We start from the raw sequence: 20,901 nt of genomic DNA, 5'->3' as shown, positions 1-20,901 counted from the left end.
TACATTCCGTATGTTGTTAAAATTCCAGTTGACATAGGAAACTTCAAGGGTACTGTTGTCATGATTGACAGCACTTCTATGCTCTTTAACTAGTTGGACCAAAGGTTAACTTGTCCCTGTCACAGGTACAGCCTGTATTGCCTGATGTCAGGCCTTTGTATGTTGAGGAGCATTTAAAGGTCAGCTTATGCCTCTAAGAACAAGTGCTTATACACCGAGTTACTTTGATTTCTTACACTTCAGATAGACCTCAACTTCTGACTATTTAGTTAAACTTTTAGCCCCAGCACCATCCTGCCACCAAAATCCATAAACAAATCTGCACTGAAGTGCTTTTTGACATCTCTTTGATTTGTACAAGCTTATTCAAACTAGTACAATATCCCTGAAAACTGCACATTCACAATGCAGGAATCAAGTTAATGGAGTGCTTCCTGTGTGTCCTGTGACAGTCTTAATTATAAATCAGGATTTCTCCCTACATTATCTAATGTAGATAAGCTGATTTCCCAGAAAATCAGTATTAAACAGAAGCACAGGGTTTGTCATGCAAATCTCAACACTTACACTTTTCTACTATTCCCAAAGACTCTGTGAGAGGTGCCACTGTATCTTCCCCACGAACCTGTGGAGACTGATACAAAGTGTATCTGGACTAAAGAAATTCAGGATTTCTACACTGAAAAAAGAAATCATGAACGACAACCCTCATAGGGCAGTTACACTGATTTCTTTTTGTGACAAGGACAGCAATGAAGTACAAGTATGAGCTGCATTTAAAAAGTTTTGTGGAGAAGCTGAGAAAGTAATGGTGTATGTCTGAAAATCAATTTTTATGATTGCTGTCATTTTTCATATTTTTCATATAAAGTAGTTTAATATACATAAGTATATATGTAAGTGTATATAGTGTATATATATGTGTGTGTATATATATATATATATATATATGACTCTAAAGAACCCAAAAACTCCCAGTGCTGGAGACCTGTGTTGGTCCCTCCTCAAGGAAAAGACATGAAAGCATTCTCCAGACTTCTTATTACTTTCACAAAAAAGGGTGACATTAGGACCAGAGTTCAGTAAATATACACAACCTTGCTCAGAAACAACTTTTAAAGCAGATAGGGATTTTTATATTGGCACTTTTTCTAATATTGAACAGGTCCCATCCCCTCCAAGATCGCTGTGTTTTGTCAGCTGACTGCTGTTAACAAATGCCATTTTAGCCCCAACTTCTTGCAGCTGATAGCTGAACCAGGTGCACTGTTAGACCAATTCTACTGCTCTAAAATGTTGGCACAGATGTTTCAGCTTACACTCGTTTAACCTGATGAAACGACTCTCAGGTGAAAGCATGTGTTGAAACAAGGCCTTAGAAGCTAAAAGTGAACCTTGAAATAAAGACAGGAGGTATGAGGAAACCCTCAGGAGAACAGTGCCGTGCCAGCAACAAGATGGTGAGCCAATAAAGAGGAGCAGGATGAAGGATGTTCTATTTTGGTGCATGAGAACACAATTAAGTGAGTCTTATTCTTCATGCAAGCATTACCTGCTCTGTTAAGAGCCTTCTTTTTACTAAGAATTGTTAAGCATCGAAAGGACACAAATTACAGCACCCAAAAGTCAAGAAGTGCCATTTATTCCTTGCAACCCCCAGTTATTGGAGAACCAGAAGCTGCTGAACACGTGGCACATGTTAAAAAACAAACGTCTTCCTGCGAGGCCATAGGAAGATCACAGAATTACAGAATCCTTAGGGTTGGGCAGCACCTCTAGAAATGCTCTAGTCAGGGTCACCCAGAGCAGGTGACACAGGAACGTGTCCAGGTGGGTTTGGAATGTCCCCAGAGAGGGAGACTCCATTCCCTCCCTGGGCAGCTGTTCCAGTGCTCTGCCACCCTCTATGGAAAGAAATTCTTCCTCGTGTGGAGATTAAACTTCTTGTGTTTTAGTTTACGGCCATTGCTTCTTGCCCTATCGCTGGCCACCACAAAAAGAGTCTGGCACCATCCTCTTGACATCATCTCCTCTTTAAAGATATTTATATGGATTGGGAGATTCCCTCTCAGTCTTCCACAACCAAAACAGGCCCAGCCCGTGCACTCTCTCCTTGTAACATTCCAGACCCCTCATCATCTTGGTTTCCCTCTGCTGGGCCCTCTCCAGTAGCTCCTTGTCCTTCTCGTACTGAGAAGTCCAGAACTGGATATAGCACTCCAGACAACGAGGTTCCCCTCATCCACGGGTGACGAGTTTTGTGCCAACCACGATTCACACGGCGATATTTCAGACAGCTCCTCATAGGGAGCATTCTTCCCGATATCCCCACCGAGCCTGGAACACTCCCGTTCCCTCCGTGCGGGGAACAGGGGCGAGCGAGGCTCCCGGGGCCGTGGGCGGGGTCGGGGCCTCCCCCGCTGTGCCCAGGTGCCCCTGATGAGGCGGCCGGGGCCGGGCAGGCCGGGCCGCTGGGCGGGGCATTAACCAGGCCGGGCCGGGCCGGAGCGGGCCCGCCACGGAGTCGGCATGGACGGGGCAGGCGAGGAGCAGCCGGAGGAGCGGGCGGCTGGAGGGCTGGGCACAGGCTGTGGTAAAGGTATGGATGAGGGCAAGGGGATGAGTGATGCCGGCTCGCTTTAATAACCGGGGGGAGGCACCCGGCAATGAGCCTAATGAGCAGCCCCGGGGGAGGATAATCGCTCCTCAGCGATGTTATGTGGGCGCTCATTAGCCTCCCTCAGCCCCGCCGTGTCCTGGCCCCGCGGCTGGGGTTGATGGATTCCCCGGGCCTCGAGTCCCCTGCTTGTAAAAGCACCCGGCCGAGGGCAGGGGGCAGGTGGGCTTTGTGTCACACCGAGCGGCTCCCGCTGCCTCTGGGCTTCTCGGCTGCGCCTTCCCCCGCTGTCCGGTTTTTCTCTTCCTTGCGTAGAGGGACCTCTGAAGCTGTTTCTTCTCCCCCCCTGCCGTGTGTGTGTGTGTTCAGGTGGCTTTGTACCAAATGCCCCAAAACGCCTTAAAAAACCTTGCAGTGCAAGTGGTTGTCTTGTTCCTAGGAATGTCTAAGGAGGTGGTTGTGAGATGGAAAAGGGGACTTGGTTTCCTGCTCGTGCACCAGATGTTCTGGGCTACCCATGCCTGATGTTCCCACTCGGTTAAAAATCCCTTCACTTAAGGTTCTGTTTGTCTAAAGGTGAGACAAAGTGACGTTCCGTCTGGTCTCTGAATGATGGGAGAAAGGAGTGGTTTTATAACTCCCTCTTTTTTACCATGAAGGCCCATCTTTCCCTCCAAACCTGGTTTTCATTTCAGCTCTTTTCCTTGACAGTCCCAAATTGTTGTGAGGCCTTTGGTATCTGTTCTAGAAATAAAACACAGCAGTTTACTTTCACACAGAGGAATATTTTTGTAGAGGATATAAAACTCCCAGGTGTCCATTTCTGCTACGTGTACAAGGTACCCACATAAGACTTGGACGCTTATTTTGTGATGGAAGCACATACTGGTGTTTGCATAGAAACAAGTAAAACCCCTGCTCAAATAATGGGAAAATACTTTTTTTTTTCACATAATGAGTGAGGCAAGCTCAGATGCAATCAGGAGAATGGTGGAAAAGGAATTCTATAGACCAGAGCCAGCTTCTGCCTTGTTCAGTTCTTGACCCTCCCTATCAGGATATTTCATCTCATTTAACAGCAGTGGAAACTTATTGCTGCTTAACAAGATCAAATTATTATAGCTGCATAGTTTCCTGCTTCTGTTTCTTTCCCCCACAACTAATTTGGTTCTCTTAATCCTGTAAAAAGCAAATTAGATGCTCTTGGAGCAGCCTGCCATCCCCTCATACTTCTGTGAAGATTCTCCCATCTGCTTGGAGTTGTGGGGCTCCTCTTTGATTAACAGTTGTTTCAGAAAACGACACTGAGGTAGAAGTAAATCCTTTATTTTGGCATTGCACTAATATACATCTAAAGCAGAGCACAGTGAAATGAAATTATTTTATCTTTTTCCCCAAAAAATTAAACTATCAAGTTTTCTGTTGTCACATACTTTTGAAATGCTGCCAACAGTCTGCTCAAACTTTCTTCTCTCCAGACAGAGGCAAATACATGGGTTTGGGTTTATTATTTTACCTCCTATTTTTAAGAAATAATCACTTAAAAATTTTTTTAAGTAGCAGAAATCATACAGACTCATACATTCTGAGCCAGTTGGGAGGTTTTTGGAACTTTTTATTTGGAAATGTAAATGCCAGCTGGGGAAGTATAGGGCTTCTGTATTGTTCTGTTGCCTATTTTAATTATTTCTCTTGCTGTGTTCTTTCTGACCTGTCTTCTACTGTTCAGTCTCTCTTATTGTAACACAGTTTGTGCTTTTGTTAATCTTAGTCAGACTTCTGTACCTAATTTTGTCCTTATCCCCTATTCACTCCCTATCTTGCAAGTCTGTTACTCAGAGGTGTGGCTGAAGCTGCAGAGAAATAATTTAAGGCAGTTATTAGAAGTCTGACAATTAATGTTTTTTTCTTGGCCAGCTTGGGTATGATAGAACTCTATAAAAGTAAAAAGTGATGACATTTGTCAGGTAATCCCTGCTTACACAGCAGACCAGAATTTTGCTCCTTTCTTTTGCTCATCGTAATAAGGTGACAGGATCTTGCCAAGTTATTGATTTTTGTTCTGTTGCTTATTCCAGAGACCTTTGTTATCCCTGGGGCCATTTTCCCACTGCTGAATTTGTAATATACAAGCGTCCCTTTATTCTCTGTGTCTGGAATTACCTCCTGTAGTTTACAGTTTGCTTTTAAAATGAGGCTTTTCTCATCACAGATGTTTGAATATCTCCATATTGACCATATCAGGTTCTTTGCTGCTGCTTTCCTGGCAGCACCTGTCTTTATTTTGAGCTCTCTGGTTCTTGTCACTGTTGGGTTTCATTGTGTGGGCTTTTCCTTCCCCTGTAACTGAAACTCCCGATCCAAGCACATCCAGCTTAGGCAATGTGCATGTGGGGTGGGGTTTGGGTTTTTTTTTCCCATTTTTGCCTTGTAGAGTGCCAGGATGAGAAGGAGAACATGCTGCTGAATACAGAGCACTTTGTGGTGGATGCTGATGCTGTTGGTGACCACGGTACAGGAAGCAGTGTGCTACCTGCATTCCCAGGCACAGCCACACAAGAAAAAGTTGAGGATAATTTGGGAATAGAAGATAGGAACAGCTCTGTAAAGAAGGTGGAAGATGGGGCATACAGCACCCTGCAGGCAGCTGGGTCATCTTCCCAAGGCTCGGTGGTCCTTGATGGCCAGCATGACTTTGCCTTGGTGTGTGGGCAACCATCAGATTTCTGTGGTGACAAGAAGGTTGGATTAGCACAGGAGCCCACGGGTCAGTCAGGGTCACAAGAGCCCTCTGAGAGTTACTGCCCTGCTGGGACTGAAAAGGATGCAAAGAAGAGGAGAAGTACCAACAGCAGTGGAATGTGTGCTGAGAAAGCATCCAGTGGAGTGGCTGGAGCTCCCTGCAGGCAGGAGGAGATTGGCCCGGCCCCTCCGCAATCCAAAGGTGCTCCAGCCAGTGCTGCAGTTCAGAATTCCTACAAGGGGTCTTCAGTCCTGGAGTCCAGAGGCAGCTATGATGTGGCCAAGGGAAAAAAATCCTTACCTGTCAAGAAGAAGCCCCGCACCTTCTATAGTGCAGGTAGATCCCGGGGCACACACTGGCACACAGTGGTGCTGGCAGTGCCAGTGGCACTTGGTGTTTCCTTCCCTGTGCTGATCTGCTCTAACTGGTATTGCACTGCACTCCACACCATTAGATGTGTGAAGACTTCCACAAATAAAGGTTGCTGAGTGTCTTTCATTTGAAGCATCACTAGCAATGCTCTTTGCTTTTGAAACAGCAAATGAAGATTTTTGTTTGTTTTTGTGGTTTATTTTTAAAAAAACTTTTGTTACTCATGTATTTCTAAGTATAGTAAAAATGCTCTTTTTTTTTCTGTTTCCCTCTCTTGTTAATTTTTTTTCTTGTTTTCTTGTCGCATACTTCCCATCTCTCTCTCTTTGGGCATTGTATCATTTCTAGAGCAGCTAGAAGAGCTGGAGAAGATGTTCCAGGAAGACCACTATCCTGACAATGAGAAGAGGAGGGAGATTGCAGCTGTGGTTGGTGTGACACCACAGCGTATCCTGGTAACGCCTGCTGGGGGAAAGTGCTGCCTTTGGGTTCTGTGCAGAAAAGGGACGGACAGGGACTGGGACATTGCCAGTGTCCCCATGTGTAGATGGTTTCTTCCCTGAATGCATTCCTTTCTCTCCGTTTTTCAGGTCTGGTTTCAGAATCGCAGGGCAAAGTGGCGGAAATTGGAGAAGTTGAGTATGAAAGGCAACAGAAAATACCCAACATCATCAGCTCTGTCAGTCCCCTTTGGATCAGAGGATTATGGGTGAGGAACTTACTCTGTTTTCTTATTTCTCCACAACCGGTACCTAACAAATTAAATATTTTCTTTTGCCATTTCCCCTTTACCTTTAAACAGTGAACAACTGAGCACTGATTTGGACCTAGGTAGCGTGTCAGATTTCTGGGTAAATTGTGGTGGACCCTCTTAAAAGTCCTTTTGATTAACCTGTTGCACACATTAATCAAATTAATTTTGAAACGAAACTACTGAAATTGCTCTGGCTGAAGTCATGTAGAGAGCAAGGGATGAGATGGAAACGTTTATGGAATCATCTCTTCATTTTTAGTTTCTGTGAATGCATCGCCCAGGTGCTTCGGGTGAGTTTGGGGATTCTTTTAACCCAGTTCTCCCACCACTGCTTTCCATTTCCATGGATTTTCACTTGGTGATGGAAATGCTGCTTGCTTAGATCAGTCTTAGAAAGCCATGGACTTTGAAGAAATACAAGGTAGTACCTTTCATATGTGAGCAGAGGACATTAATGGGGGGGGGAAAGGGACTGTGTGAGACGAGAGATGGTCTTTCAAGGGATGGTGAATGTGTGAGAGAAGAAATCAATCTCCATAGGGGATGTATTTATGGCAATCTGGAGTGAGTGTCTTCTTAGGAAGAAAACTGAATGAAAAGAGGAAAAATTAAGTGGAAGAGGAGAAATGAAAGATTGGAGAGCACCTGACTTACTTCATTGCACTGTCCCTGCTGCCTGTCCTATACAAGTGACCTGGGGCTGCCTCCCCAAAGACTTGGTACAAGACTTGATTCCTTGCACTTGTAGTCAGCCAGTGCTTTCCCTTTCCACCTGCTTGTGATGTAGGATCTGCCCCTTGTCAGATAGAAGAGTGCATGATGGTCATAATGCCTTGTCTTGTCCTCTGTGTCTGCCTGCAGGGCACCTCCTCTGCCTGTGCCTCCATTGCCTGATGCTGCTGGAGACCAGCCTGCCGTGCTGGGAGGAGACCCTGGAGCTGGGAACTCCTCCAGCCTGCTCAGCACACACCCTGCATCCCTCACTTCTGCCTCAGGTGAGACCCTGACCAGCACGAGTGTTTTGCACAGCTACAGCATTAGCTGGTGGAGCTGGAAGATTCCCAAATGCTTTAGGAAAGGCCATGTCAGAGCCTTATGTCATCAGTGCAAAAAGTGACACCAGCTCACTCTACAGGCTGAGAAAGTTGGGGCTGTTCTGCCTGGAGGAGAAAAGGTTTTGTGGAGACATTGTAGGACTCTTCCAGTATTAGAAGGGGCCTACAAGGAAGCTGCAGAGGAACTTTTCATCAGGAACTGTAGTGGTGGGACAAGAGGGAATGGCTTCAAACTGAAAGAAGGGAAATACAGGTTAGATATTAGGAAGAAATTCTTTCCTGTGAGGGTGGTGAGGCACTGGCACAGAGAAGCTGTGGCTGCCACATCCCTGGAAGTGTCCAAGGCCAGGTTGGATGGGGCTCTGAGCAACCTGGTCTAGTGGAAGGTGTCCCTGCCCATGGCAGGGGGTTGGAATGAGATGGTGTTTAAGGTCTCTTCAATGATTCTGTGATTGTAGATATAGCAGCTGACTGCTGATTGAGTCTCTACCAGTTATGTACCAGCACTGTGGTGCCTCTGTGACTATTCTGGAGATAAATTTGCAGTCCTTGTTCCTATCCTAGCACAAGCCAGCAAGGAATTCTGAACAGGGCTTCATAAGGATAAGTGAGCAGGGCATTCTTCCATAGCAGCTGTTTGACACTGGCCCCGCGGCTGTAAATGAAGAGGGAAGTGTTGTTCTGGTTCTGATGTTCTCCATGGCAGATACACACTCCCCATATTCTGGTTTTGATGGAAACATTCTGGCTACAGCCTGAGCCAAGTGAGCTGTGTGAGGAAGGTGCACTCTGTGAACTGCTGGGTGTTGTAGAGGCTCCCTCAGGTACTCCATACCTTTACACATCCAACGGGGCTTCCTTGGCTTCTCCAGGCAGGGCAAGTTTCTGTTTCATGCAAGACCTTGAGGGAGTGCAAATAGCTGAGTTCTAAAGCTGAGGGCTGAATTTAATCCATGTTGCAGTGGAGTTTTAAGTCAGTGGGGTGTGCTGTTCAACCAGTTTTCTACCTGAGCTGAGTTAAAAGATTGATGGCGATGAAAGAGAGAGGATTTGTTTAATTGTTTATTGATGTATGCAATCCAAGAGCATTCCCTAGAGTCAGGGATGCTCCCTAAAGCATTTCCTAGATATGTTTGTGTTTCCAAGTTGGCACAATACTGAAAGATTTCCAAAGTGATGAGGACTCCACCACTTCCTTAGGGACGGATATCCCAATCAGTAGATGTGCTGACATGTGGTACTGCTGTGTGTGTTCTCCTGCTTCCCAGTGTAATTAGTTATTTTGAATTTATTGTCATCATGTCTGTCCCCTTGTTGTCTTCTAAATATATCAGTGTTTAGTTATCAGTGTTAAGGCCGTTTCCTGCAACTCATTTTCTAAGAATGACTCAAATTTTTTAACAGTGCTTTTACCTTAAAGGTATTTTGGTACTGTGGAAAGCAGCTGTAAGATTGCATCAACAAGCTTAGAATGCTAGAAGTATGTAATTGAAATATTTTCTTGATAATCTAATTCAGTACTTCTGTCATTTAAGTTTGCCTGTCATCCTCTCAAGGCAAGGGCTCCTTTAGTCAATCCAATGACCTTTTTAACCAATAGGACAGTAATTCAGTTAGTTCCAGTTTTTCCACTTCTTGCAACAGAGTAAATATGGTCAAAGTGTTTGAGTAATTCACTGCTTTCAGAGTGATGAAGTGGTGTAATCTGTTGAGCCCTGTATTGAATTGGATAGAAACCAAGGTTTTGTGAAACAGTTTGTTTAAAGGAAACAACCCAAATATCCTCTGATTTCTATGCTTTAGGAACCTCTCCTGGTTCCTAAAGTACCTCTGCAGACACTATTTAGTCAAGAGAGAATATCAGGGAATCACAGAATGGTTTGGGTTGGAAGGGACCTTAAAAATCATCTCATTCCAACACCCCTGCCAGGGGCAGGGACACCTTCCACTATCCCAGGTTGCTCCGAGCCCCATCCAACCTAGCTTTGGGCACTTCCAGGGATGGTGCAGGCACAGCTTCTCTGAGCAACCTGTGCCAGGGCCTCACAGAGAAGGACTTCCTTCTAATACCCAGACTAAACCTACTCTCTGTCAGTGTGAAGCCATTTGCTCTGTTACATAGTATCTGTCAGAGAAATGAAAGGGCAAGTGTCCTCTCTGAGGGAAAAGACTGATACTACATATAGAGAGTCCTTGTAGAAGAGAGATCTGCATGGCACAATCACCTGGAAAACTCCAGTTGCAGTTTTGCCTTCCTAGATGCAGGATAACACAGCTATGGGAAATGAAACTTGCTTTTTTTGTTGTTGTTTACCATTGCACAGGCAGACTTTTTCTCTTTAAGAATGAAAGCAAAAAAACAGGAAGAAAATGAAAGCCAGTGTGACCTGAATCCATTCAGCATCCTTGTTCAGAAAAAAAAGCTTGCCTAGAAATAGGGCCATCTAGGGACCAACTGTTTTCTTTATTAGGATATCTCAGAAAATGAAGGAAACAAAACTTGGATAGGATAAAATCCAAATTAACCGGAGCAAAATAAAAGCGGGAACAGATGAATAAAAAAGGTTATCAATTTACAACGCAAAACCAATTGATTAGTAGTGTTCCTTGTGGAAACAGGTCATGGGTGGTTTCAGCAAAACACTTTGTGCATCATGGTGCAGTGGGGCCCACAGAGTGTGACCTGCTGGAGTGGCTGTTCAGGTGCTTTCCTTTTTAACCACTTTCAGCAGGATAAGAAAACTATTTAAGAGCATGAGAATAGTGTGGTGTGTTACCCACGACCTTTGGAGAGTGTTCAGTGCTGCAATTCCCATTGTTTTACCTTGCTCTACCCAGTGCTTCTGACTGTCTGTTGGTTTGTGGGTTTGGTTTGGGTTTTTTTTTTATGTCCCACCGTTTTTACCAGTTCTCCAAACAAGCTGATTAAAGATGTCAGTGAGTTGTATTTGAGATGTGTGTTACCTTCCTGGCAGTTACGGCTTCTGATTTGGATAGTAGCCACACTACTTGCCATAAGAGCCTTTTGTGCCTCAAAACTTCAATTTTGAGCTTGCTTTGATCTTAGAATTGGTTTTTCTTCACTTTTGCTAGACAGCATGATTGAAATTAATGGCTTTTTTTGACACTGACAGTTATTTGAAGTTTTTCTTTGTTTTCTGAGATTCCTTACTGATACATATGTATCTGTGATTCACTGGCTTACGTTTTCTTTGGGAAGAAAAGTTCCTTTCTGTGCCTCTGCCCCACTGGTGCTTTTGCAGGAAATCCTTTGTTTCATGTGTCTGCCTTGCTGAGGACACCTGTCAGGTACCCAGCCTGTGCAGGTAACCCTTAAGCAAAAAGCAAGGTGATTGAATTCACTGGCAGAGATGGGATTGGAATGGAAATCTTGGGAGCAATTGGATGAAGTTGGATATGGTCTGTCAAAGAACAGTAAATAAATGACAAGCTCCAAATAAGCTTCACTTACCGGATTCTGGCTTTCGAACAAATTTTGAACAAATGTATTTTCTCATAATTTCAAGATGAGGACAAATCTATGAAAAGCTTTGTGATGGCCCTTGATGTTCCAGTAAAGGCTGGAAACAGAATAACCATTCTGGAGTTAAGTGTAAGCCAGGACTGGTTCAGAGATCTGAAGCTGTAAATTATTAAATTGCTCTCCAAAAATTCCCAAGGTTGTCTCATGGACTGAGAACCCAGAAGTAATGGAAGCAAGAAATAAAAATCCTACTGTTACATTCCCATGTTCACTGGGAAGCCTTCTGAGGTTTTCTTTCTCTCTACATCAGTGTCAGGAAGAGCAACAGAATTGTACAATGTGAGTATTATGTCAAGCCAGGGGTCAGAATTCTGCATGGAACAACTCTGGAATCTTCTGTAGATACGTTAGATTTAGCAGATATTACTTCTCTGGGAATTGTTTGTTCTTACTGCATTTGTGACTATTTAGAAGACACAATTTCAGTGTCTCTTTGAAAGGACAGAGAAGCAGAGGTGACTTTACAAAAGGCTGAACCAGCTCTGGAGATTGAGGCTGCTGTCTCACAGTCTCATTTCCTGGGGATCCTATTGCCATGATCCACAAATATTATCTGCACTAAGTGTTGCAAATACTATTTAAAAAAAAAAATCTAATTCTTAGTAGGTATGAAAGTGAGTTTAGAAGTGATTCTTGGGCTGCTTGTGTTCATCCTGAGGAAGAGCAGGGCCATCTGCACAACAGCTCATCCTGCTGTCATTATTGAACTGAAGCTTTTCCTGGATATAGACTGGTTTTCAGGTAAGTTGTGTCCCCCATGGCTGCAGTTCCATAACATGTGTGTGAACATTCTGGGGCACAATGGTCAGGAGAACCAGTGCAAAAGAAGGGTTTTAAAAAAATCAGAAGAGATCTTCAGTTTCATTGCTGGCTAAGCCAAAACCCAGGAATGTGACAGGTGCATCAGAGATGCTGCCTGGCATGGATAAATAGTGTGTTCAAACAGAAAAAATAAACCACTGAGAACTGCTTGGGCATGTGAATGCTTTAGAGATGCCATCCTAGATCTTGCTTCAGTTTTCTGACTGAGCCCAGAATCAGGGCTATTGAAAACTTGAAAAGTTTTCATTGAAACATCGTGATTCCTTCTCTCTATGGCTGCAGAGAGCTGGAAAAAAACAGAATGTGGCAAGATGCAATAAGAGATACAGAACTGCCCAGCACACTGGGGAATCTGAGAAGCAGTGCTGCGAGATGTTGAAGTGAAAACTCCTCGTTGGCTCTCTGGACGTGCGTTCCAAAATTCTCTAAAGGCTACTAATGCTTGTTGTGGCATCTGTAGGTTTAGGTTTGTGTTTAAGGCTTTTGATTCACACCTGTTGGAGTGCATTTGATGTTACTCTCTATGCCTGCAAGGGTGAAGTGCAGCTGCAGACTTTCCCTGGAAGCTTTGCCATGTGTGGGAGTGCTTCACCTGAGCAGCTGGTGATATATTCTCTTCTCTTCCTCATCCTTGTGCTAGACTGGAGAAACTCCTAGCTAGATTGGAGAAATCATTTCAGCTTCTTGCACACTTGATGGCTACACTTGTGAAAAGAGAAACCATTTGTTAATTGCCATAATAAGAGAGAAACTCATTTTCCTTCACCATGCCCAAGCTTTTTGAGCTTATGTATGGTTATTACTCTGGATCATCAGCATACCTGATTCTGATCTTTCATTTTCTCTATTCCACAGAGGCTGTTCTGTAGGAAACTGTTCTTCTCTCCTTTTCCAGAAGTGAGTGAGGAGACAGGTCACCAAACAAGATCCTAGCCAACCAAAAGGTGCTGGTTTCCTTTTCCATCTCCCAGCTTCTTTTTCCCAAGGACCTTCAGCTGCCATCTCTACTTTATAATTTTTGTTTTTGGCATGACTCATCAGAGGCCAAACCAGGAGTGAAAGTGGGTTTCAAAGTGGCCTAGACATGGATTTGTAAAGGCACAGCTTTGTTTCTTTCAAACCACAGTTCATTTTTTCAAAAGGGTGATCTGTGCAGCACACTATTCCCAGAGGACAGTAGAAATGGAAGATGACTGGGGGATTGTTCCTGGCTTTTTTCCAGGAAGTACTTTGCTTCATTTGGCTGCCTTCTTGAGAGCTGGATAAAGATAGTATGCAGAGACTGAAATCACAAAGGTAATTTTATTTAACCAATAAGCATCATCCTGTGTTCCAGAGAGCTTGCTGCTACTCCCTGTTGCTTCTCAACAGTGCTGGTACTCATTTACTTTAATTCCCATCAATTAATGTCCACTCTTTCACTGGCATCTTGCTTTTCTGTCCTGCTCCTCTTGTCATTCCCTCTGCTTGCTCCTGCTGATTCCCAGTGTGACAGCACAGTGACAGTCTCTCTGTTTTATCCACAGCCTCCTCGGTGGCAGGAATGGTGGCACCGTGTGAAGCACAAGCTCAGACCAAGGCGCTGCCGCAGCTGCCCTTCAATTCCAGCGGCGTGGAGTGCTTCCCTAGTCTTCCCAGCCCTCCTCCCATCCGCAGGGCCAGCCTGCCGCTCAGCCTGGCCTTTAACCCCCCCAGCCACATTGTTCCCCTGATGCTGGACACGCCCAGCAGTGAATGCAGCTTGGCCAGTCAGGAAAACGGCTCCAGGGAAGCCTTTGCTTACTGCGTCCAGAATCAAGGGTAGGAACAGATGAAGTGTCTTTGAGGGAGATCAAAAAAGTGGCTCCTGGGAGAGAAGCCTTGGGAGGGTGAAGGTGGAACAGGGGACAAGGAATTAGGTGAGAGCAGAAATGAAAATTGAGATGCAGATGTGACAATATCCTTTAAATGGAGAATGAAAATGTGCATAATAGGACAGGGTGCCTGCTATGAGACAGGTGCTGCCTGTACTTAGAGTGCTCTCAGAATTGCATGCCTGTCAAGTGAAAGTGAGGGTGTTCCAAGCTTTGGGGTGTGCTTTGGAGAGTGGGAAGATAATCCCCACTAATACCCATTGTTCAAGAATCCTGCTGTGAAAGCACTTGGCTCAAGTGGCTTCTGTTGCCCTTGTCCTGTGCCTGGCATTTGGGAGGAAGGGTAGGCAATAAAACAGTTTTTAATTGTACAGGTTGCTGTAGCTGTTGACTCTCCTTTAATCTCTGGGTTGCCTCTCTCCTTGCCCCCTGCAGCTTCAGTTCCACGGTTTCCTGCCCTTACCTCGAGCAGCTGGAGCCTGGAGACGACCTGGAGGCCACCTACTGTCAGTACAGCAGCGGGGGGGAAATCTACCAGCTCTCCCAGCTCTCCCAGTTCTGCCACCCAGGTCACCTGGCCAGCAATGTGTTCTCCAGTGACCATGTCCCTCCTCCAACACCCCTGGAGTCCCATGCAGCTTTCCCTGCCTTATCTGCCAACAGTGGAGCCATAACCTATGGAGCCACAGAAGGCTATGTACAAAACCACACAGGGGGACCACTCATGCCACAGCAGCCAAGTGGAAATTCAGGTAAATATCTGAAATATTTTGGCATCCTGCTCCTCTGGCGTAACTAAACAATACCCCGAAACATTCATTATGATCAGTGAGTTTACTGATGAATGTGACAGAAAGAAGGAATGTCCACATGCCTGCTGAAATCTACAGATGTGCCCATCTTTTTTCCACTTAATTTCCTTGTATGCTTGGTTTTTTTAAAGTGCTGAATGACCCGTTCATTTGAATCAAAAGTTACTACCCAGGGTGCACACGTCAGGAAGAGCATTAACCCTGAACGTGTCAGGTAGTGCAGAGGTTCTGTCTGTACTGGAGAAGTAACTTTTCTTTTCCAGGAGTGTCCTGTTGTGTAAATGAACATCCCTTTGTTGTGTGTGGTGGGAGTCAAGGGGGCAGAGAAAAAGGAAAAGGTGCCACAGCAAATGGGATAGTTGGAGACAGTGAGGAAAACCAGGCTTCTCACTGTTTGGCTTCTGCAGAAACCAGTCTGAAATCATGTTATATGTCTTAGGGTAGTGCAAAAGAAGAGAGAGACAGGAGCCAACAGAGTATGGGCAAAGATTCTTCCTCTGACTTAAATTGGCAACAGCACTAAGATGAAGGCATTCTAGCATAATTTTCTGAAAAAAACCTGGGTAAAAGTGGCATTGTTGATCTCCTTGTTTTGTGTCTGGGGTTAGTATTTTGACGTTATTCAAGCCCAAGTATAATCAAATGACAAACTGTTGTAGTTAATTCCTTTGGACTGACAGGTTTGTTAAATTAGGGTCACGCTCCAAAAGCTCCATCCCTTGTCTTACGACATGAGAGAACAAAGAGTTTTAGACCACAGATGCTGGTTTTGTACCATTTCTGTGGACCTTGGGGGAAGTCTGACTCAGAGTCTGACTCACATCAGGCTGCAAGCTGGCTCCTGTCCCCACTCTTCACAGCTGACATTGTCCAGGACAGGTTGGCAGCACCCATGCTATCTAATACACTTGGCCCTGCTCCCTGCTCTAGTGCCAAGGCGTAATTATTATTTTCTGTGGTTTTTCAGTCCAAAGTGACAGAAATAATGAGAGGGCTGTGGCCCAGACTGCATCAAATTAAATGTTTTTATGGCTTGATGCCCAAATGTGTGTTGCATTCCTTGGGGCATGTTGTGTGAGCATAAAGGGGTGTGTAAAGGTGCAAGCTGGTGAAGTTGGAAGGTTGTTGAAGGAACAGAGTTGATATTCTTTTAGTCCATACTTCTGTCCAGAGCACAGTCAGCAGTGAAAGGCTTTTCTGTTATGCCATGGGGATGACCAAGTTCACAGAATCCTGGAATAGTTTGGTTTGGAAGGGACTTTAAAGCTCATCCAGTCCCACCCCCTGCCATGGGCAGGGACACCTTCCACTATCCCAGGTTTCTCAGAGCCCCATTCAACCTGGCCTTGAACACTTCCAGGGATGGGGCAGCGACAACTCCTCTAAGTTTCAGTGCCTCTCAACCCTCACAGGGAAGAATTTCTTCCTAACAATGTTCCAGCATTCCCAAAGTGCAGGGCTGGAATCCAGTCTATCAGTGCAGACACACCTGTGAGTCTTACATTAGCACGTAAGCAAGTGAGCAGCGTAGTTGAATTATAGATATTAATTAACAAAACATTCCTGCTTCCTGGTTTACAGCTCTTATAAATGAAAGTGAAGATTAAGCATCCAGCTTATGCTTGGCAGAGCTAACCTGGAAAATGGGACTGGAAAAAAAAATTGGAGTGGTGTCTCTACTATCATTACATACACTCAGGATCAGTGCTGAGTGGCATCATGGGGTTTTTTCCTGATTATAAAAATGCTGTGAACTTCTTAAGCTTTTTTCCCTAAGAACCATGTTTTGGATAAATACACTGCAGTGTAAACAGCAAAGTGATCCTTGATGTGTGTGTGGTGTCTGCTGCACTGCAATCCTGTGTTTGCACTGAGCTAAGCACAACACACACATCTTGTATATAGACATGCTTCCATTCTTTTCATTATTCTGTCTTTTCTTGGTGGCTTTTCCCTCAGCAGACATCCCTGCCTATCCAGCTGTGCCCTGGAGTGATTTCTACATGCAGGGAGCTCCTTTCTCCAATCAGTTGCATTCCCAAATGCCTTTTTCAAGCATGGCAGGAGGACAGTACTTCACAGAGCCATATCTTCTTCAAGTGCCCAATGGAACAGCACTGGAATCCATGCCACAGACTGGAACACAGCAGGGAGTGACACCACCAGACCAGAGTTCCTACCAGAGCCACCAAACAGAGCCAGAGTTGGCAGCTCTCGCTGAAAAAGAGGATGTAAAGAGCAGCAGCAAGAAAGGAGAGAATATTGTTGGTAACCAACTGATTGTTTTCTTGGAGAAGGAAGGGGGGGGAAAGGAAAGAGTTCCAAGATAGCAGTAGCTCCCCCAAATGCAGGATGAAAACTGTGGCATGATTTTTTATGTGAGCTACTGCCTGAGACAGCTCCCATGATCCTGTACCTATCCTATACTTAGTTCATAGATCCATCTGTTTTTAGAAATGGGGACAGAAAAGTCAGTAAAATAGATTGCTAAGTTTTGTGTTTCCTCAGACATCATCTGTTGTGAGCTGCATGGCTACACAGAACTGATTATTTCTAAGATTTCCAGAGGCATGAACGTGTCTCTTCAAGGCAGAACTTCAGCAAGAAGGGAGAAGGGGAAGGGAGAGCTTCCTGTTTGGATTCTCGGGCTTTTATCTTGGAAACAGAATTACGTTACTCTAGAATTGTTGAAAGGTGTCATATGCAATATTCTTTGGAAGGGTGTCTGTGTGGGGGGTATGTGTTTAATTTTGAGATATAAAAAATTTGAAAAGTTCAAGGTGTTTTGTGTCATGTGAGATCACATGTTCTTATGAATCTGGGTTTCTTTGCAGAAACTAAAGGAGAAACTAATGACTGATGCTGCACTCTGAGAAAAAAAAGCAAAGGAAGAGGAAAAATTGCTATTTTAAACTCTGCAAAATAAGAGTCAAAAAGAGAGACAAGAATAATGGTTGCAACAGATGCACTTTTTTATTACTTTTTTTGGTTGTATTTTTTTTTCTTGTTGCCATGATTATTTTCTTGCTGAAGAAAGAAACAGGGATGTTTCACTCAATAAAAGTTCCTGCTGTCTTTCTTTTTTTTTTTTTTTTTTTGCAAATCTCCTGGCTTTATCCTTCTTAACGAATTCTAATCTTGACCAGCCCTCAAGACAGGAAAGAGCTGATACAGGAACCAGAGTCCCATGGGTGAAAATTCCAGATCATGCAGGAGTCAGAAGGTCTGGCTGCTATCCTGGAATACACAGGAAGAGAAACCAGGAGGAGTAAGATACATGCAAAATAGGAGGAAGAACTCCAGCAACTACACCTGATTTTAGTGACTCCAGACAGCAAAAGAAGTGTCATTGGAAGTCCACCAGTGATTTGGTGTTTGCTAGCCTTGAATTACTTCTAAAAAAATTACTTTCATTGTAAAACTTGAACAATAAACAGCAGCAAGACTGTAACTATAAATGCTGGCAGTGTAAGCAGATCCCTTTCTATTATTAATTGGTTTAGCATCCTATCTGAATTGATCTCTTTGATCTTGGCTTGATCGTCTCGGCTCCTGCTTTGCCTGGGAAACAGATCAAATGTGTCTTTGAAATCGGTGGTCAGCAGCAGGAGCAGAGGACTCCAGTGAAGAGCTCGTTCACTCTGAGAGCTACAGTCTCCAGGAATTGTGCTTCCCAGAGGAGCTGTAACCACCTGGATGTGTAGGATGTATAATACAAGTGGCTTAAATGGATGTCAGGTGCTGGGCCTGTCCTTGTGAGGAAAGACCATCATGTTGTAGGAAGAGGGACATGCATTTCCTTTGTTACTTCCTGTGTTTAACCCTGAGTCTTCCCACTGGTTTAGGACACAGACAATGCCCAAATCATTTTTATATTTCCTGTGATGTGGGTGCCCCTCTGTACCTTTTGAAATTAGGCATTACCAGGTCTTTTGTTTCTGTTCCTCTGCAGTCTGTCCATGGAGTGTCTGGCAGGAACTGGATGCTGCAGCTCCTCTCCTTTTTCTTCCTCCTGTAAAACACTGGTTTATGTCTGGCAGTGGCTGAACACTGCTGGAAGACTAAGCAGTATAGACAGGGACAGATTTTGAGTCTACAGCTTTGTGTGGCTATTCTGGAATTTCCATTTCCTACAGCAAAAGCTAATTCTTGCCTGTAATAAGCTGAGAATGGTTGGGCATGTGCATTAGTTCACACTTGTTTCACTCATCCTCAGCTGAACAGCCTAAACCAATATTTCCAAGAGGTGTGAATAGGAGTTTTCATTGCAGTTACAAGTCACTCTGAAAACTGTTCATGGTGATGATGGCAAAATTCATCATAGCGAGGGCTGGCTGGGAATCTTGCCTGGATCCAAAACCAGCCCTTCCAGGTTTGGAAGAGGATAAAACCAACAGAATGCCAACTTGCTCAGCCCTACCTGCCCCTTCTCATAGAATGAAGAAGTAAATAATTTAGTACGCTTTTTGAGAAATGCACATTTTCAGAAACAGGCCTTTGGGATGTGGTCTGGTGGCAGAGTCACCACCCCAGCTTGTATCATCTGCCTACAGCATTCCAAATCCAAATGTGACACTGAGCACTGAATTTTATGTGCTGCAATCTCAAAAGGTTTGAGGATTGAATGAGCACGGTGATGTTTTTGAAATGGCCAATCCTTTGTGTTTAAGGTTTTGGGTAAAACATAAACTTTTCTGGGAAGGGTCTGATTCATTTCCATGCTTGTACTTTAAACTTGCCAGGTTCAATTGGGCTTGGAATTTTGAACTGAGATTTCTTTCCTATCAGAAAGAGGAGGAAAGAGTGGGTAGCTGAGTGTGCAGGGATGGCCAGATTCATCCCCTTTGTGCTCCTGCTGACTTTGGAGCCAAACCACGGTTAACCACAGGCATGATTTTTTTCCCAGCGCTGCCTCTGGCAGAAGCAGTGACAGCCCTTGACCATGTGGCAGGTGTCCCACAAGGTGAAGAGCCTTCCATCCTCCTGTGACCTTCCCTCTTGTACCTGCAATCCATGCTGCACTGGTATCTTGGAATCGCAGCATTCCAGGCTCCTTGTTATGTTCTCCCTGCTGCTCCCTACTTGTAGTGGAATTAGGTATGTGGTGGACAAGACACCATGAGTGCTTTCATTAGCTTTTCATTCCCTTTTCATGTTGTCTTGGTTTGAAAGACAGGTGTTTGCCAAGGAAGGCAGGAGTCTCCCTTGAAATGAAAAAAAAATGCAACCCCCTTCCCTCTGAGTTATTATAATTTTGAAATCAAGGGGCTTTTAGGCAAAGATGTGGGAAATAGGAATAACAGTTCTTTGCTATTATATATCTCTATGTGTACAACAAGTCAAACAAGCAGCAATAACTATGGCAGTAACAGCGAACAATCACAAACCCAGTCCCAGCCTTCTCGGCTGTCGGGCCCTTTCCCCTCGGGTGCAGTTCCGCTCGCAGCCGGCAGGGGCGCTGGCGGCTCCCGGTGAGCAGGGCAGGTGCGATGGTTCCCCCGCGGCTGCAGGGGGCGCTCCGGAGCGAGCTCGGGGAGCACGCGGCACCGGTGCCCTGGGATCCCGGGAAGGGATGGAACAAAGGAGCTTCACAAACCCCACACAGCTGGCCCCGGTGTCCGGCCGGACCCTCGGGAACAGCAGGCTGGAACGGCAGGGACGAGCACAAATCCCGGGTGGCAGATGTGATGTATCCAAACGGAGAACCCCCCGGAGGTCTGGGCAGGCAGGACGAGCAGGGCTACAGCGCAGCGAAGGCTCAAAGCAACGGAGAGGCAGGGCAGCCACAGCCCGGCTCCCAGCGGGGCAGGGAAGGCGGGCTGGGGGTCCCAGGCTCTCTCTGATAGAAGGAAGGCAGCTGAAGAAGCAGAAGTCTCCAGTGCTGACGAATTCCTTCCATCCTCTCTCTCCATCCAAACACCGGGAACTAACAGCCCACAAGCCCAGGTGAAAGACAGTAGCCAGATGGACCCCCTCCCCCTGTGGCCAGGTCTTTTGTTTTTCTTAAGCACCCAGTAATTTGTCCCCCTGGCAACATGTGTGGGGAAAATTCTTTAAGAGAAAAAGAAAACAGAAGGGGAACTCCTAAAACCCCAGCACATGTTAAGTCTTAAGAAGGCTCATTTCGTTAGGGTGGGCAGGATCAAAATTCCAAATTCCTTGGCTGCCTGACTGTGGCACCTCCTTTGAAGTGTGAATTGTTTTGCCTTTGTATTGTCATTTGAACTGGAAGTGCCAGGCCGGTCAGGAGTTTGAAGTGAGTCAGACTTGGTGCAAATAGAGAAAGCTGTGTGTGTTATCAAGTGTTGCTGGGGTTTTCTTGTTTTTTG

The 20,901-nt window shown here is 45.0% G+C and overlaps 1 protein-coding gene and 1 long non-coding RNA gene across 2 annotated transcripts; one reads left to right on the top strand and one right to left on the bottom strand.

Annotated features, from left to right (window-relative positions):
• The first annotated feature begins 2,508 nt into the window (after window positions 1–2,508).
• On the top strand, window positions 2,509–18,059 carry NOBOX (NOBOX oogenesis homeobox). Its single transcript, XM_039571685.1, has 8 exons — window positions 2,509–2,599; window positions 6,081–6,187; window positions 6,323–6,441; window positions 7,348–7,481; window positions 13,434–13,707; window positions 14,196–14,512; window positions 16,532–16,840; window positions 17,407–18,059. Exons 1-8 carry the CDS (start codon window positions 2,530–2,532, stop codon window positions 17,430–17,432), a joined length of 1,356 nt encoding a protein of 451 aa, XP_039427619.1. The 5' UTR covers window positions 2,509–2,529; the 3' UTR covers window positions 17,433–18,059.
• LOC109146080 lies at window positions 17,652–19,770 on the bottom strand. The gene is made up of 2 exons (XR_002047870.3): window positions 18,497–19,770; window positions 17,652–17,809 (listed from the first exon to the last, which is right to left on the bottom strand). It is a non-coding gene; the product is annotated as an uncharacterized LOC109146080 (long non-coding RNA).
• Between the last annotated feature and the right edge of the window lie 1,131 nt (window positions 19,771–20,901).

The sequence above is a fragment of the Corvus cornix genome, chromosome 1A (genome assembly GCF_000738735.6).
Source record: "Corvus cornix cornix isolate S_Up_H32 chromosome 1A, ASM73873v5, whole genome shotgun sequence".
NCBI lineage: Eukaryota > Metazoa > Chordata > Aves > Passeriformes > Corvidae > Corvus > Corvus cornix.
This window is presented reverse-complemented; position numbering and strand designations above follow the sequence as displayed.